The 17,407-nt window shown below is 41.6% G+C and overlaps 1 protein-coding gene across 1 annotated transcript; it reads right to left on the bottom strand.

Annotated features, from left to right (window-relative positions):
• Positions 1-13,686: 13,686 nt before the first annotated feature.
• On the bottom strand, positions 13,687-15,166 carry LOC147887440 (karrikin insensitive 2 receptor CA-like). Its single transcript, XM_087394782.1, has 2 exons — positions 14,546-15,166; positions 13,687-14,379 (listed from the first exon to the last, which is right to left on the bottom strand). The coding sequence occupies exons 1-2, from the start codon at positions 14,926-14,928 to the stop codon at positions 13,944-13,946; spliced, it is 819 nt and encodes a 272-aa protein (XP_087250908.1). The 5' UTR covers positions 14,929-15,166; the 3' UTR covers positions 13,687-13,943.
• Positions 15,167-17,407: the final 2,241 nt, after the last annotated feature.

Here is a 17,407-nt window from a genome sequence, read left to right as displayed (position 1 = left end):
TATCATCATGGGATCTACTCTAAGATCTAGCATCGAATCTACATACTCCAAGATTTGTCACAAACCATCTCATCCATGTAGCCTCACGTCCAATTTCAAAAATCTTGAATTCAAAAATCTTGAATACTACACTATCACCTTCAACAACCTTCCTCAGCAACCTTCATCAAAAACTTTATAGCATTAAATGCCATTTATTTGAGCCTTTAGGATTTTGATCGAGCAATTTAAACATCAAATCTCTTAGCTCTTGGTAGTATAACCATTTCTCAAAGAGTGAATTTCGTTCAATAACATTATTCCATCCATTCCTCAAAGTATGATTAGTCATATGCTTGATAGCAGTGCACTTTAGATGGAGAAGAACTAGAATGCTCATCAATATTTTGAACCTCAGCATTCACCATAAAAACTTGTCTCCTATATCAAGAGCATTGCTCAATGTATTATGGTGAACTTCATATGCTATATCTTTGCTTGAAGTTTGAAGGATCACCAACATTATAATCGCTTGAAGGATCACAACAACATCACAAATTTCAAGAGCATCGCTCAACACATCATGGTGAACTTGATATGTTGCATCTTTGATTGAAGGATCATAAACATGACAATCACTTGATGGAACTAGTGTGATATGTTCCCAACATGAAAGGGGTGCTTTGTTAGAACACATCTTCCACATACCTTGAAAGCATGCATTATAGTAGCATGATCTAAGTGGTGCTAAGTGTTGAACAGTACCCATTAAATAATTGAAGGGAAAGAGTGTTAGGAATGGAATCATAGCTCCATAAGACATCTCTATTCACATTTTGTTCTTCAACTTCCTAGAAAAAGCATTCAAAATCTCTGTCTTTCAGGAGATATAAAGTGTGAGCCTACATTTTATGCTAGTTGGTAGGAATGTCACAACATCACTAGCACGTTATAGCTTTGCACCACCTTGCTTTATATTTTTATGAGTCAGCATTCTATTTACAATGGCCCTTGCACTATTGTGCTCTCCCTTGCCATGTCCAGGTCTAAGAAAGTTCCAAATCATGCACAAGCTAGTGAGACTAATAGACATGGACATGAATAGTGAACTACAAAGGTCTACATGCTTTGAACTGGGAGGCTATGCCATCAAACCAGACTCAATGTTTCTTTACAAGTAATTACAATCATTCGTGGTGTAACATAAAGCAATGTTATATGAACAAAGTTTTGTGTTTAGGGGAGAATTGAGGTCTCAAAAGGGCATCATAAGGAATGGATTAGGGAATGCTTAGTGGGCTAATCCAAGGGGCTTGGAGGGTCCCAAAGAGGCCTAACCAGCCCAACCTAGGTGGGTTAAGCCCACATTTGAGCCCACCTTTCCCCCCATCAATGAGGGGAGGGGGCCACCTTTTGAAATTTGAATTTCAAATTTCGAATCTCCCTCCCTCCCTCTCTCTCTCTCTCCCTCCCTCCCTCCCTACCTCCCTCCCTCCTCCTCCTCCCTCTCCCTCTCCCTCTCCCTCCCTCCCCCTCCCTCCTCCTCTCCCCTCCTCTGTCTTGCTCCTCCTCCTCCCTCCTCCCTCTCCTCTCCTCCTCCTTCTGGCTCCTCCTCCCTCCTTCCTCTCCCCTCCTTCTCCAGCTACCCAGAATCCCTCTCCTCTGCTCCTCCCTCCTGCAGAATCTCTCCCCTCCTCCTCCCTCTTGTAGCATCTCTCCCCTCCTCCTCCCTTCTATAGTAGCTCCTTCCCTTCCTTCTACACCTGTCGCCCTACTCTTCTCCTCCTCTTCCTCTTGCCCTCATCTGCTTCTCCTCCTCCCTCTTCCTTGCTACTCTCTCTCTCTCACTACTCCATCTTCGCCAGCTCTCCCCTACATTTTAGCCTGCATCACTGATACCTCTCTTTAAGTACTCGGCACCATTCGAGGACATATCCAACAAGTACCATGTGAACCTACAATTGGAGGTAGAATATGCAAGCACACATTCTTTGGGATATAGTGGAACTCCTCAAAGTGTGCTCCACAGTCTTCGATTGTAAGGGAAGACGCATCTTGACCTTTGGGTGGATGGAAACTTGTATCCTTTAGACCCTGCCACCCAAAAGACTCCTCCTTTTCATATAGTGCATGATGTTGTTTGGTTTGTTGGCAAGCTGGATTGGTCAGTTATTGCAATCGATTGAACCATTCTCAGACATTGGCTATGTAAGCAAGCGAGGTGCAGAGAGGCCAAGCAGAAGAACTTGCACATTTGGGAAATATTACTATTGTGGCAATGCATAATAGTATGTAGGATCTCCAATTGCAAAACAAAGAACTCAGTGACAAAGCACATGCACTAGACTTGGAGCGACATGAATTGGAAGAATCAATACAAAAGCTTGCTGAAAGCAAACAAGATTTGGAAAGGTCTATCTATGGACAAGTTCAACATTCTGTGGAGAAGGAATGAGAGAAGTCGATAGAATGAGTACAAAAGTTGAAGGGAACACCTTTGGGAGTGAAGGAGAGGGAAAGACAATTGCAATCTATGGATGCATTGTCAACCAATAGTGGTGCCCGAAAGAGGAGAATACGGGCTGCAAGGTTAGTTCCCCAAATTTTCAATGAAATTTCTTACCCCAAAATATTTGTGGTGTTGCATTCTTTCTACTAAGACTCATTTGTACTCTACTTTAGGAATTTCATGGAGGATGTGATGGGAACAATGGAAATGGATGATAGTGATCCTTCATATGTTCTAAGAAGTTTAATAAATCCAAGTGATGTCATGGAAGTGTTGAAGGACCCTAGACAAAAAGGGCTATGTAAACAAGTTGCTAGAGAGGTAATGAAGGATATCAAGGGCCTCGTCCAAGCAAAGGAGGTGCTTGGAGCTTGTGATGCTACTAGTGTAAGTCGTGAAGCTTACAACTCTGTTTTTAAAATTTTCAAGTCTGCTATGGAGGAAAAGTATAAGATATCTACAATGCCATTGCCAACACTGTGGTCTGTAAGGCTTGCACATCAAGAAACAAACCAATGTGCTAGAGAAAAGCTAGGAGGATACCATTGTGTAAGTAGCACAATGACTTGGAAGACTAAAAAGGAATCTGGCATCCAAATGTTTGAGATGAATGCTTTCAATAATGTTTACGTGGATGTAGAGAATTTGCAGAGAGCCATGGTCAAATTCTATGGGATGAGAGAAGAAGGTAAGAGAAATTCCCTCTTCACATTCAACTTTATTTCTTCTGATTTCTATATCCTTACTGAATTTCTCTTTCATTATATAGATGGCAAGCTAGTATTTGTTATAAAAATGGATGAAGCTCAGTTGGTAAAAGAGCACAAGCTAGAGAGGGTGAGCATTTGTATTATGAATGATGCCTTACGTTTTGCTCAAGGGGATGAGGAAGTTGAGCAAGGTTTCTCAGTCCAATTTGAGAAGGACATATGGTGGCTGGTAGCCTTTGAGACCCCAAAGGAGTGCCACAAGACATGAGCAAGACATTGAAGTGGGTTTTGGAGAGAACCGGCATCCTATCAATTATTTGAAGACAAGAGGCACGGCAAACATTAATTTTGGATGGGCATGGAACGTTTCAAGTTGAATGGCATCTAGCTGGTGATTTGAAGACCCTTAAGCACTTGCATGGTTGTGATACAGGTGCAGATGCAAAATGGACATGGTTGTATTGCACCCACTCTCAAAAGATGCAAAAGGGAAGCCTACAGTGGGAAAATGGCATCCTTTCTTGCAACCAAGGTGTAGCCCCTGATCGTCACAAAAAGGATCCTAAGTGGGACCCCATTCTACCAATTCCATTGGAGCGGGTAGACATGTGTACTTTGCATGCTGAACTATGTATACTTGATAAAGTTACTCTATCTCCATCTAGTTTATGCTTGGAATTTGAGGCCATAGCAAGTATTTGCACAATGCATTGCAAAAGCTGAAGAACTACTCTCACTAATGGAACTTCATGGAGGCAATGTGAAGCTTAAGCAGGACAACAAACAATCAGGAAAGACACAAAATCTTCCTGCTAAAGTGTCCATGGGTGGAGGAAAGGCAAGGAGGTTCTTGTCCAACCACAATGTTGATAAAGAAAAACATGCATTGGCTCAAAGCACCCTAGGTTGGGAGTACTGGAAAGATTTTGTGAGTGCACCACAAATCAAGATTCACATCCGCGAATTGCTACCTTGAGAGCAAAACTATGGACAAAGCTTGATGCATTTATGAAGTTGCTTAGACAAGGTCAAATAGATGAGCTTTATTATGCGAGATTCAGAATAGCATTGGGAGAAGGTAGAAGCATGGGGGGAGTCACATATTACACATTACATGGTAATCCTCAGGTTGAAATTTTGTGCTTTAAACTTGAGTCAGTTTATGTTTCTAATATAATGTTTTTCTTTACAGCCTATTCTTTACACACATGCACCATGGTTTGTGGAGCAATGGGGCCCTCTATCCATTTGGAATACTCAAGGAATGGAGAAATCACACTATAGAGCAAAGGCAACATACTTCAAGAATACAAGGCATGGGGGTGGTATCGCGCGAAGCAATGCACTACACGAAATGTTCGATTGGTTTTATAGATGTCTAGAGGCCAGGACTCTTAAGCGCGATAAGGTAGAGGTCTCAAGTCTCACAAAAGCGGTTCAACATGTCAAGAAGACAAGGAGATGTGCTTCTTGGAAGTCCTCAATAGGGAGCCAAGGGGTTGCACTTTGGTTGCAACTTTGGTTGCAACGTAGAGTCAGACAGGGGAGGCGTTGGGTCCTAAGAGAGCCCCAAATGTAAAATGTTTGATGAATAAAGTTAACACTATTTTGAGTCAATTATAGATTCCAAAATTCACAAATTTGTTTGGAAATTGCAGAATTGCATGTGCGACATGGCAGGGTGGAGGGGTGAGTGGGTTGGGAGGGAGGGTGGTGAAGATTAAGTATTACCGAACTGGCGACAAACTGGCGACAAAAGACTGGGGGGGAGGAGGTGCACTCAAAAAACCCTAATTTAAAAGAAAAACCTAAAGTGCCTTAAAAAAGACTATATAAAGCACTTCAAAACCCTAAAATCCCTCATTTCTATGGCACGAGTTAAACAAATTGCTAGACCCACTGGATGCTGTTTAGTAGACACTACCCGTTGTTCTCCTCAAAATGCCACGGCCTCCAAACACACTGCAAGCCCCAGTGGCCAAGAGGGCAATTATCACCAAGGATCTGAAGGCGGTTCTCATCATCAGGAGTCCAAGCAATGCGAGTCCCCACCATCCGACTCTCATGGGGGATCCCAGGGATCTCAGCACCATGAGGAATCCCAGCACAATGAAGGATCCAAGCACGATGAGGGGTCCTCTCAGTCCTTCCACACAACTAATCATGGAAGTAGAGAGGTCTCCCGAGTGGGGCAAGATAGTCCACTCAATCCTAATCAACTGCCCCTCCCTCATCCGTGGGGTCCTGGCATGGAGTATCTAGACCAACAAGGGGAGCAAGAAAGGCAAAGAGAGGAGATGGAGAGATTACAGGGGCCACAACAAGAGGAAGTATTTGGCAGGCTTACAGATATAATGAACCTTTGCCCCAATCCTCGAGAGCCAAGCAGACCGCATGGAAGAGCACCATCAACCCTCTGTGCCTCGAGATGATCAGATATGAGGAGCCTCTAGTACAAGCTGAGCAAGGGCCTCAGCTTGCTGTCTCACAGCCTCGTGAAAAGGAAAAGAGACCAAGGACAAAGCAGGCCCCTAGGCGTGAGAGGCCACCTCGAATGACTGAGCAGACATAGGAAGAGGAGTCTGAAGAGGTGGTTGCAAGGGAGGAGAGGCGAAAGAAGTTCAAAGCGCACAAGCGGCCATGGAGCCATGTCCAAAGGCCAGTGCAGGGTCCCCCAAAGATTAAGAGGCACAAAAAATCAGGAGTGAGGCACTTTAGGAGATCTACAAGTTCCAAACCACTGTGGACAATCTCATTCCCCGTGCACCCTTCCAACATGTTGTACGTGAAATAGCACAGCATTACAAGAGTGATGTGCATTTCACTTCAGGCACTATGGGAGCAATGCAAGAGGCAACGAAGCAGATGATAGTAGGTCTTTTCAAAGACGAGAACTTATGTGCTATCCATGCCAAAAGAGTAACAGTGATGGACAAGGACCTTGCACTCGCCAAGCTAGTGAGTGATCTCGGCCGAAGCTACTACGAACAAGGCATTGCCGAGATGAGAATAGGTCGACCTCAAATGCCTCCTGCAACTGTCCAACATTACATTAGAATTCCATTAAAGCAAAAGTATACCAAGAGAGAAGAAATTCAAAGCTCATAGTTTCTTACCACTATGGAGTCATCATGCTCAATCCCTTCCTCTTTTTCAATGAGGATGGATACAGAGGCCTCCTGCTATCTGGAGTGAGATGTGGAGGCTTCTTCTAGAACATCAGGTAGGTTAAAGTAGATTGATGTCTCTGCATCTTTGATTTGGGCCAGTGTTAAAGCAAGAACCTCTTCTATTGTATCATCTGCTCCCAAAAACCTAGGTTCTTGCATAGTCATGTCCACCTCGTATCCACACAGGATACCAAGAGCTTCATCCTCCCAGAGACCAAACATAACCTCTATGTCATGGAGAAAGAGGTATTGTTCTTCATCGATAAGAAGGGGAGCAAGAAACCATATCATTGTTGCGGGGTCAACAGAGGTGGTGCGCGAGGTGGATGGAATTTGAGAAGTAGAATGGGGTTCAGGAGGTCACTAGAGCACTTCCAGGGCCAATGCAGCTTCCCGCTCCTCAGCTTCTTCATCTATGGGCTCTTCATTGTAGATGTTGGACTCATCTACAAAAATAAGAGGATCGAAAAGGGCAGGGGCAGGGTTCGGGTCACGGCTTGAGGTCGAGGCCTCCTCTTCCATTTGTCTCTCTTGGAGAAAGAAAATAAAGGTCATTTCCTAGGATAGGAACCTATTTCTTGTGTTTCCGATGACTCCACATGCTAGGAGGTCATCAGTGTCCACCTCCCTAAACCCTAGGGGTGTGAGCTGGGCTCGAAAGCAATCTAAACTCTTCAAGAACCTGGGATCTTGATTGAACAAGTACTTCAAATAATCAATTGGACCCATCTTTTTGTAGACTCATCAAGTTGATATGCAAAACTCGCGATGTAGTCTTGCATATACTTGATGAGGTCTTCAAAATCATCTCAGGCTCCCAAGTAGGTGCCTAGGACATCTATGCTCTTATTAAAGATTGGAAATAACTTCTCCTCTCTATCAATTAATGGAGTATGGGAGATGAAATCGTGGAAGGAAGACCTAGCAGAATCCATGGTAGTTTGGTAGTTAGGAGAACTATGGCTATGATAGTGAAACTTTGAAACTAAAGTAACTTTATAACCTATATATACCCAAATGTTCTAAATATAAAAAATAAAAACAATTATAAAATTTTTGGGAAAAACTTGACATTGACATGAAACAAAACCATTCAAAACCTCAAAATTAATTGCACCATAATTAATTGGAAAATGTCAAAATCCTCAATTGTTCCACCCCACATTTTCTAGACAATCTTCAATATTGCAGGAGGGATAAAAGTGGCACTATGCACGAGCTTTTTTGCACACTTTCCTACCTTTTCACCATGTAAGGTAAAGTGAAAGGACTCAGGCATGCCATACTCTATGACCAATTGGTGTTCCCGCACATCCCTGAGAGTCCACTGTGACACGATAGTCACATTCTTAACATCTCCTAAATGAAAACCAATACATAAACTTACCCCTATATTATCATCATCGTTAGAGTCAAGGGGGAGCCGATTGTCACCTTTTTTCTTCCAGCGCCTGTATTGGAAAGCAAAATATAACATTTGGTGGGAGATGTGGTACTTGACAACCACATTGTTCGTACATACATGGCATTAAAATAGATCACCCTTTTGTTCACCTGACCTGCTTCCCCAATTCACCCCAAGCAATTCCTAAAGGGCATTCTCATGTAGGCACTTGCATGACCACATGGTTTTTTTTCTATGCATCTGGATATTATGAAAACAAGAAGCAAAAATGTGCAGAGGCATAAACCAAGACAACCTTACCCATTTAGAGCCAAATGTAAACTTCATGGCCATGCCCACATCCTTTGCAATCTTTTCCTTATATGTTGTGTCCACCATGCTGCAATCCATGTCTTCAAGTTGTGGTGTTGCAATGCATTGAAGATGGCCATAGCCTGATGCGGTCCTTGGAGTAATGTACTTGGCATTATACCAATAGACATTTCTCTGTTTCAAAGCAAAGGACTCCTCTCCAGCATGCATTTCCCTTCCTAAATCCTCATGAATGACAGTAAACTTACCTAAGAAGCACTCGACTAGTTCCCACTCCTCAAAGTATGAAGTAAATACATCTGCTATGCACAAGTGCTATTTCAAAATACAATTTCAAACTGACTCATTACACTAGTTCTATTTCAAAATACAATTTTAAGCTGACTCATTACACTTCAAAATCTTACACAAAATGCAGACTTACAATGCGATGGCATTGTCGATTGATTGCTTGACGGAGGAAGGCGCATGTCCTTTCCCATGTAGATGTGTTGCACCTTTGCAAGCAATCCTTCTCAGGGGGGTCACTATGTATAAACCCTCTATACCACATGCGTTCAAGGCATGTTTGTAAAATCCCTTATCTGTACATTTTTCATTGATAAAATGTACCCCTTTTCTATACAAATCTGTAAATTTTTTCCAAAACTATTTTAAATAGTCCCTTATGTATATTTATTTCTATAAATTTTAGAAATAAAAAATATCCTTCTATTGAACTCACATGATAGGGTTACATATGATGAGTGACCCCCCCGAGCAATCCTTTCTTCCCAAGCTTGAACTTCGTGATGCGGCCCTTCCATTCATGCAAAAGATCACCTCTTTTGCTCTTGGGCAGCTTATGTGGACCCTTGACAGATCCTCTCATGACTATCCAATCATTCAAGCTGTAGATGCACGGCACCCATTCACCCAGTGCATTTTTGCTCTTGTGGGACACAGAGTACATGTATGATCTCCTCACCATGGTTGTACAGAGGTCACAACAGCAATAGTGGACTAGAAAGTGCAGCTTGGAGGGAGAGAGCAGCTCCGATAGAGGGAGAGAGAGGGAGAAGGTATAGAGGGTGCAACTGAAGCTTGAGAGAAGCTCCAAGAGGTGCTGTAGCTAGGATTGGAGGGAGAAAGAGTAGAGGGGGATGAGCAGCTGCTCCAGGAGGTGTTGTAGCTAGGAATGGAGGGAGAAAGAGCAGAGGGGGATGAGCAGGCACTACAGGAGGTACTGTAGCCAGGAATGGAGGAAGAAAGAGTAGAGGGGGATGAGCAAATACTACTGTAGGAGGTGCTATAGCTAGGAGTGGAGAGAGAATGAGCAGTTGCTACAAGAGGTGCTGGAGAGGGAGAAACAAAGTGGACCAGAGCAGGAGGGGGTAGAGAAGATGCCAAATGCGTTCCCACATTTGAAAAATGGAGGGAGAATGGAGCTGGACTAGAGAAGACGAGGGGGCAGTGTAACACACTGAGAGGGAGGAAAAATTTGCCCAGAAGGGCCCACCGCCTCTTGAATGACTTGTAGGTTTATTTGGGGGAGGTGCATATGGGAGAAGGGTCAAGCATGGGTTGAGGGGGGGGGATGGTTTGAGTGGTCCCCAGTGTAAGAGGAGTAGCCAATAGGGGCTGTTTGTAGGTCTACCCACCCTCCACCTCCACAAAAAGGAGCACTCCCATTGGTACACCTCAAATACCTCACTAATCCCTTGAAATTAGGAAACACTAATTGGGGGCCCTTTGGAGACCCCAATTCTCCCCTAATGCTTATCATTTGAAATGTAGAAGGTTATAAATATAGGAGAAGGTTATATATAGGGTAAGGTGGTACTCTTTTTCCACTTTAAAGTGGTCAAGTTTGTCGGGCCCAAAAGGTACATAAGTGGGAGAACTTTTGGATATTCAAATTATACATGCTCGGGACCAATGTAGTAGAAGCCTTGGATCAGTTCAAAGAATAGAATAGAATCAATGGAAACAAGTTTGGGACAATGGGAAGATATAATAGGATCAATGGAAGCAAGTTTGGGACAAAATGATGAGATAGCTGTGACATTCGCCAGGATTTGAAACTTTTATGCAATAGAAGTTTTTCCTGTGGACACCCAAAAGATTGGAAGCCTTTACAATGCTAAAATCTTGGAATTCTTTCCCATCAGAATTCATCATCGTCATAGTAGACTTTTTGAAGAAAACTTCATCAAGGCTTCGTGGTTGTTTGACATGGGTTAAGGTGTTGTGTATATTGGTTATGATTGCTTCTTGCAACAACTGAACTTCTTCGTTGGCACTATGCAAATGCTGGATATTGGGATGAAACAAGATTTACGTGAAGATATCCTTTATGGTTTCCTCTTGTTTGTCAAAGAAGGAAACAACCTCCTTTGCTATCTTTCATCTCTTTTCCATGTCAGATACAACATTTTCTTGATCTACCATAGCTCGCTTCTCTCTTGCTTTCTGTCATAATTGCTTTCTTTTCTTTGTAGCCTCATACTCTTTGACAACATCTATGTCTTTTTCTTGACTTGTCAGTTGCATCAATGTCTCTGCATTGACATCCTTAGGTCCCGGAGACAAATAAACTAGATGCACCTACAAAAAGTAGCATAAAGCATCGGCACCTGCCCTCATTTTTAATGTCATTTAAGAAATAGAAAAGAAAACATGTTTCCTACAGAGGCACGTACCATTTTTCAACAAGAAATCTGAGTATGAACTTTGATGGTCCTGGGGCACTGTTAATTCAGCAGGAGTGTTTGCAAATATTTTGTTGGTTTGAAGTGCTACTACTCTGCTCTGGTCTCAAGTTGATTTGTTCCTCACTGGTAGTGGAATTTGTAAACTCTACTGCACTCAAGATCTCACCTCTTCTAGCCTCGATTTGAAGTGTTGCTACTCTAAGGCTGTTTCCAAGAGATAGAAAGTTTCGCATAAGTTAGGAGCTTTCAACAATTTAGATTGCTTATTCAATTGATTTTGTCTTGGTGTAATGTACTATGTTCAATGCTATATGGTGTGAGGGCAATCATTTTTGGACAGAACGGATTGATGATAAGAGAAATACACAAGATTGCGGCATCATTGCTAGCTTTGAGGGAGTCAATGGAGCCATGGATGATTATTGTGGCATAATCCAAGATATTATTAAGCTTGACTTTCAATGCTTCTTTGTGTATGTTTTGAATGTCAAGTGGTTTAAGGACGTGGTGGAAAGAGCAGCAATCAAACACCATGCAAGTGGTTTTGTAACTATTGACTCCACAAAGTTTTGGCAAAGCATGAAGGACACACTAGTACTACCGCAACAATGTGAACAGGTACTCTACACATATATAAAAATGTGAACAGATACTCCACACATATATAAAAATTCTCACTTATATATATTTGATACCTTCAACGCAAGGAAATTAACATGTTTGTATTTGTGTTTGAATAGGCTATCTATATTCAACCAATGGTGGATAATAATAGGTGGTGGCACGTCATACCTATTACGCCACATTCCAAAGTGATGTATAGTACATTTACTAATATGGAGCGTATGGAGGATGGTCATGGCCATGGAGGTGATGATGATTGTGGTACAAGAGAGGAGGATGATCATGAGATAGGAGATATAGATATTTAGGCAATTACCCATGAGGACGACCTGCCATTGGTGATGCTGATTTTGATGAGCACAGTAGCACAAGTAGTAGTGGGCTGAATGTATTTGTAGATCTCCACATTGGTTTGGATATTGAAGTTCATAGTTTGGTAAGAGTTGATCTCATTGAGAATGAGATCGAACTATAGCCCATCAATTTATCATTCAAATTTCTTACATACTGGCAAAACTATTTTATATATTGTCTCATTCTCCTCACCTCACTTAATGTTTGTATATGTGCATTTGGCAAAAATCATATTATGGTGTGTGACATGTGCATAGCATTGATATTTTTATTAAATTAGGTGCTTTGGTAATCATGGAAAATGTTTGGCAAGCCATGTTACACATTTATCAACCCGCAGCAGTAAAATTTCAAACTCTGTTGCATGTTTATAAACGCATCTAAATGTGCGTCGATTATACAGTGTAGACATGCTATTAAACGCATGTATAACCACCATTTTAGTCATGTCACTAACCACGCTAATAGATGCTCTCGTATTTTCATAACTATATCAACGTGCTTATAGACGCACCCACTTTTTTTTGCATCTACTGAGCACATCTATGGATGCATTGTGTCATTGTGTATGTATGTCTCTATGAATTTATTAGATTAAAAAATGTTCATGTTAAGTGCACATTGTATGGCTACATATTTTTGCTACATATTTTTAGGTGCACCCCCTAGGTTTCAAGGTTCCAAAACCCTTTGAAAATAAATTAGAAAACACATCAAGACATCAAGATATGATAATGGTGGTGAGTATAGATCTCAAACATTCAAAATTTTCATAAATATAATAGCATCAAAACTCCATCAAAAGAGAAACTCACAAGTAGGTACATTACTCAGTAGAATGGTGTTGTTGAGCGTAGGTACACATTATATGGTTTCATATTTTTAGGTGCATCCCCTAGGTTTCAAGTTTTAAAAGCCATTATTTAGAAGCAAACTACTAGATGAGATTTGAAAATATCTTGATGCCAAGTCACATAAATGTGTATTTATAAGAGATAGTAATGAAAGCAAAGCCTACTGTTATGGGAACTCTTAAGAACATGGTAGTTGGTCATTTGACGTGATGCTATTGTTGGTGACAGTAGTTATTATTGTAAGCTAATAATCATGCAACTGCCAACGTCACCTCATTCTGTTAGGTTACATATGCCAAGACTGTAAGCAATGAGCAATTGACTACTCAAGCACCAATTCATGCATCGCATACGGCACATTGATTGAATTATGCAACACAGATTTTTGGTAGAGAAAGAATACCTTAGCTTGTGTAATGTGCAATCATCATCCAAGTCAATCCATATTGTTTTGTTATTTATACTTGTAAATCGAGATCCCTTAAAGACTAGATTGCTACAAGTCATGCATTCCTATTGAATCCCAATGCTCGTTCCAAGAGAAAAAGTATGTGTGGTCGTCACATCTCTGAAATGAAGGTAAATGATAGGTTTGGTCACATGTATAACATTCCTGTATGACAGAGTATACATGTAATCTCCAAGTTAAAGACAGAGAATTGTGCTTTTTGTATGCCATCTCATTTCTCCACATGCATATATGCAAGATATATGCTTGATGGGAATGTTTCTCCATGGCACTCTGAGCTTTTGTCCAAGTGTCAACTATGCCACTTATTTTGTGGTTCTAGATTACATGCAACCCCTTAATCAACGATTTCCATAGCATGTGCACGAGTGCATGTGCCCATTAGAGTAACTAATCAATTGTATCTATATTGTGCCCATTAGAGTAACTAATCAATTGTATCCATATTAGCATGATATTGCTATCACCCTCCAAGGCAACTATGAGGTCCACTTCTTAAACCTTACCCCCTCAACTAATCCATTGAAATACTTAATACATAAAAATGTTGTGTGAAGCTATGTTTAATTTTAGCAAACTTCAATGATTCAAGACTAAATAGCTGCAGCTCCGTTCTAAAATTTAATGGATTGAAAGACCTTGATACATATGATAATTTTTGAAGTCTCGAAATACCAGCACCTGCCAAAAGGTATGCCGCTTCAAGGTACGACGAAGCGGCATGATGATAAATATTACGCTACTTAATTAACATCCTCCCAAAAAAAAGCGATACAGCACTTTGCAATTTCTTCCATCGTTAACGAAATACGACGGATCAACTATGTTTTTTACTGCAACACGTATATAACATTGCCCTTTGAATCACTGCCCACCACTCAAAATCCTTTCCAAAATGGCCATCAGCATATCTGGAGCTGTATATTGCGGTAAATGACCCTCCGTCTGCAGCACTTCCATTGTGCCTTCGCTTCCGAGGTTTCGCCTCAGATAATCAGCCACTACCATGGGCACGGCCAGGTCTTTAGTGGTTTGCACGATGTAGCTCGCTACCTTGACCTGGGGAAGAATACTTCTGTGGTCGCTCTCGAATATAGCCTTTGCGATGGCGAAGGCAACGTCGGGCCTCATCGTTGATAGTGTCTCCGTGAACCGCTCGATAGCACACTTGTCATTCACTCCTACCACCAAGGGAGCAAAACTAGCAGCCCATCCTTGGTAATCCGCTCTGATTGCCTCAAAAAGTTGGTCGAGATCCTCCTGCTCGAATCCCCCGTAGTAATCCTGATCGTTCAGGTACCTGCAACCAATTTCACGAAGCAGTTAGATAATGGGAGACTACGACTTCGTACAGGAGGTAACTTTCTAATTCCTCATGAAGATCTATGAGCAATCCCTGAACATCACCGAGTAAAAGTAAGCACAACCGGACTGAATCATTCCGAAGGGAAGGGCTTCTTAGAAACCTTGGAGACGCGCCTATCAGAATGAGCTTGTCAAACAATTCCGGCTGCTTGATGGCAGCGATACAGCCGATCATCCCCGACATAGAATGCCCCACGTACGTACAATTTTTGACCCGTAGCTCTCTTAAAACAGCCAACAGAATCTGGGCGAACCCGGAGTATGATTCGAACACTGAAAAGTCGAATGCATCGGGGTCTGTTGTTCCACTACCGGGCAGATCGAACAGCACCACCTTACTCATGGTCTCCAAGGAAGGCAGCAAAGCCCCCCACATGGACTGATTGGACCCAAACCCATGAGCCAAGACGACAACTTTATTTCCAGACCCTACTACTTTCACGTTCAGAGAATCGAGCAGCTGATTTCCCTGAGGGAACATCATCTCGCTGCTGGTTGAAGAGAAACGGCAAGCTGCAAGGGAAGCTTGGGGGCAGCAGCTGGATGAGGAAGATGATATATGCAGATAGGCAAGCTCCTTTAGTGCGAAGTTTGAAAGTGTCTCCTGGACGGCATACACTGTCGCCGGGTACCAGTACCATGTATAGGTGAAAAGGCGACGACATCGAAGAAAAAGTAGGAATTTTGATCCTATGGGTATGTTCGGACTTCAATCGCTGAATGTTTACAGAATTTACAAATAGGATGGATGGGTGGGTATTGGGATCGTTAACTGTGATGAGATCGAAGTTACGATCAGTCTACAGTCCACGTCAAGGGTGGGTGATCTCCAGTACACCAAACAGGAGTCTTTTGCCTACTGCCGGAACTACAAGTTCCACTCCAAGCCACATACAGCCTTTTTCAGCTGCACTTCACCAACTTTTTGAATCGACAGTCAGTACCGGTGAAAGGACTGATTTGTATCGGATGAACGCCGTCGGTAATTCGGAAGGAAATTATTGTTATGGAATTTTCTACGAGGGCTTGTTGAACTGTAATTGGAGCCTGGAACTCCAAGTATGCAACGCTGACACACAGAAGTGGACCTGGACCCTGGATCATGGACCTCAGAAACCAGCTTTTGGCATTTTGTACGTTTGGCTTCTTGAGAGTTCATCTGTAGAATGTACTCTCACGTCTTTCGGGAAGTGGGCAGTGGGAAGGTGAAGTAGGCCAGGCTTGTGCAGTGTTCTGGAGAGAGCTTTAAAATGTTTGCAGGTTCATTGTAGGAAACCTGTCTCCGGAGTCCGGTCCCTCAGAATACAGCGCAGCAAGAGGAAACACATCTGACTGCTGGACCAAGTGAGGGCACTGGCAGTGCTTGATCGGCATGTAGAGGCAGACAAAAGTTTATGGAAAATTGGCAATGACTAATTCATGCGAATCCTAAAATCATGTAAAAATCGAAATTCAATTACAATTAGGTGTATAGAAATGATAATCTTGAAGTTAAAGTTGTCTTTTTTTTTTAATTTTTGGTTAAGGGCAGCATTCTACCATTTCAAAAACCTTCCCCTTTACCTCTAATTAGGCTGTAAACTCTTATTTCCTTAAATTTTAAGAATTTTGTTGAAAAAGTATTTTGCCAACTCCTCTTTATGTATACAACTAGAATGAAAGCAAAAAAAAAAAAAAACTAGAATGAAAGCAATATATAACTATAGAATTGGGTTTGAAAAGTGGGAGTTTCATCCAATAAACCGTTTGCCTTTATTCACCACTCCTCTTTATGTCTAGAACTAGAATGATTGCAATATAGCTTTAGTATTGGCTTGAGATGGACAATTTTCACAATTGGCTTGAGAGTAGGACTCTCATAGGAATGCTCTTTTCACACGAAGGTTCTTCCAAAACACTAAAGTACCAAGTTCCTTTTTGGACATTCATAGAAGCAATACCTCCCTCCCATTCATGATCACCATTTGGTGTATAAAGTAAAGCAAATCTTTGTGTTCACATAAGTACCTACTCCCATTTTAGCACTAGGGCTAGACCTACTCCCATTTTGTGTATAGAGTATCTTTGTGTTCACATAAGTACCTACTCCCATTTTAGCACTAGGGCTAGACCTTTTTAGCTATCCCTCACTAAGGGCTTACTCATAGGGTACTAGGCCGTCCAAGCTCCTTCCATAAGATGAACATACTCCTCACTCTCTAAAATTTTTAGGGAGTTACTTGGGTGAGAGCAATGCTCATTGATCTAGGCCTTCTCTTGCACTTCAATTATTCAAATGTTGCATGACATTTCCAACCATCTAGCAAAAGTAACTAGCTAGATTTACCTTTATCTTCTCTATGCTACGTGGACATAAGCATTGTAAATGAGACTTGGAAGTTGCTAAGTATGGTGGGAGTATGATATCTTCATGCTTTTTCTTTTGTTTTGAAAAATTGTTATCCTCTCTCTCTCTCTCTCTCTCTCTCTCTCTCTCTCATTCTCATTTTGAAGGCAACATGAAAAGTATGTGGTCATTAACAAAACGTGAGTATATGCTAGCTATATGCATTAGTAAACTATGTGGATGTGCATAATATCAAACAAGTATGATGTAGAAAAAGCTCTTGAAATTTCTTGAAAACATGACTCATAAGGTTATTGAAACCAACTTTGCTACTAATTAGTAGAGGGGACGTACATACTGAAAAATGCTCACATGGAGTAAGATGAGCTAGATGATGTTCATTTGGAAAAAGGCAATGTTGAGAGAAAGGTGGGAGGACCTGAAGGAGAGCTAGTATTTGGAAAAGTGTGGGAAAATATAAAAAGGGAAGGAAGAAGATAGATTATGAGAAGCTCAATTTCATTTATATGTCATTTAATGTGGATATAGTTCTCATAAATTCTTGATCAATTGATGATCAAGCCCTACCACAAAAGCATGCCTCCAATGATCCCCTTGTATAGGATTCTCATGCTTG

This window comes from Dipteris shenzhenensis, chromosome 23 (genome assembly GCF_047967505.1).
Source record: "Dipteris shenzhenensis isolate YYH24624 ecotype China chromosome 23, Dip_SZ_1.0, whole genome shotgun sequence".
Classification (NCBI taxonomy): Eukaryota; Viridiplantae; Streptophyta; class Polypodiopsida; order Gleicheniales; family Dipteridaceae; genus Dipteris; species Dipteris shenzhenensis.
This window is presented reverse-complemented; position numbering and strand designations above follow the sequence as displayed.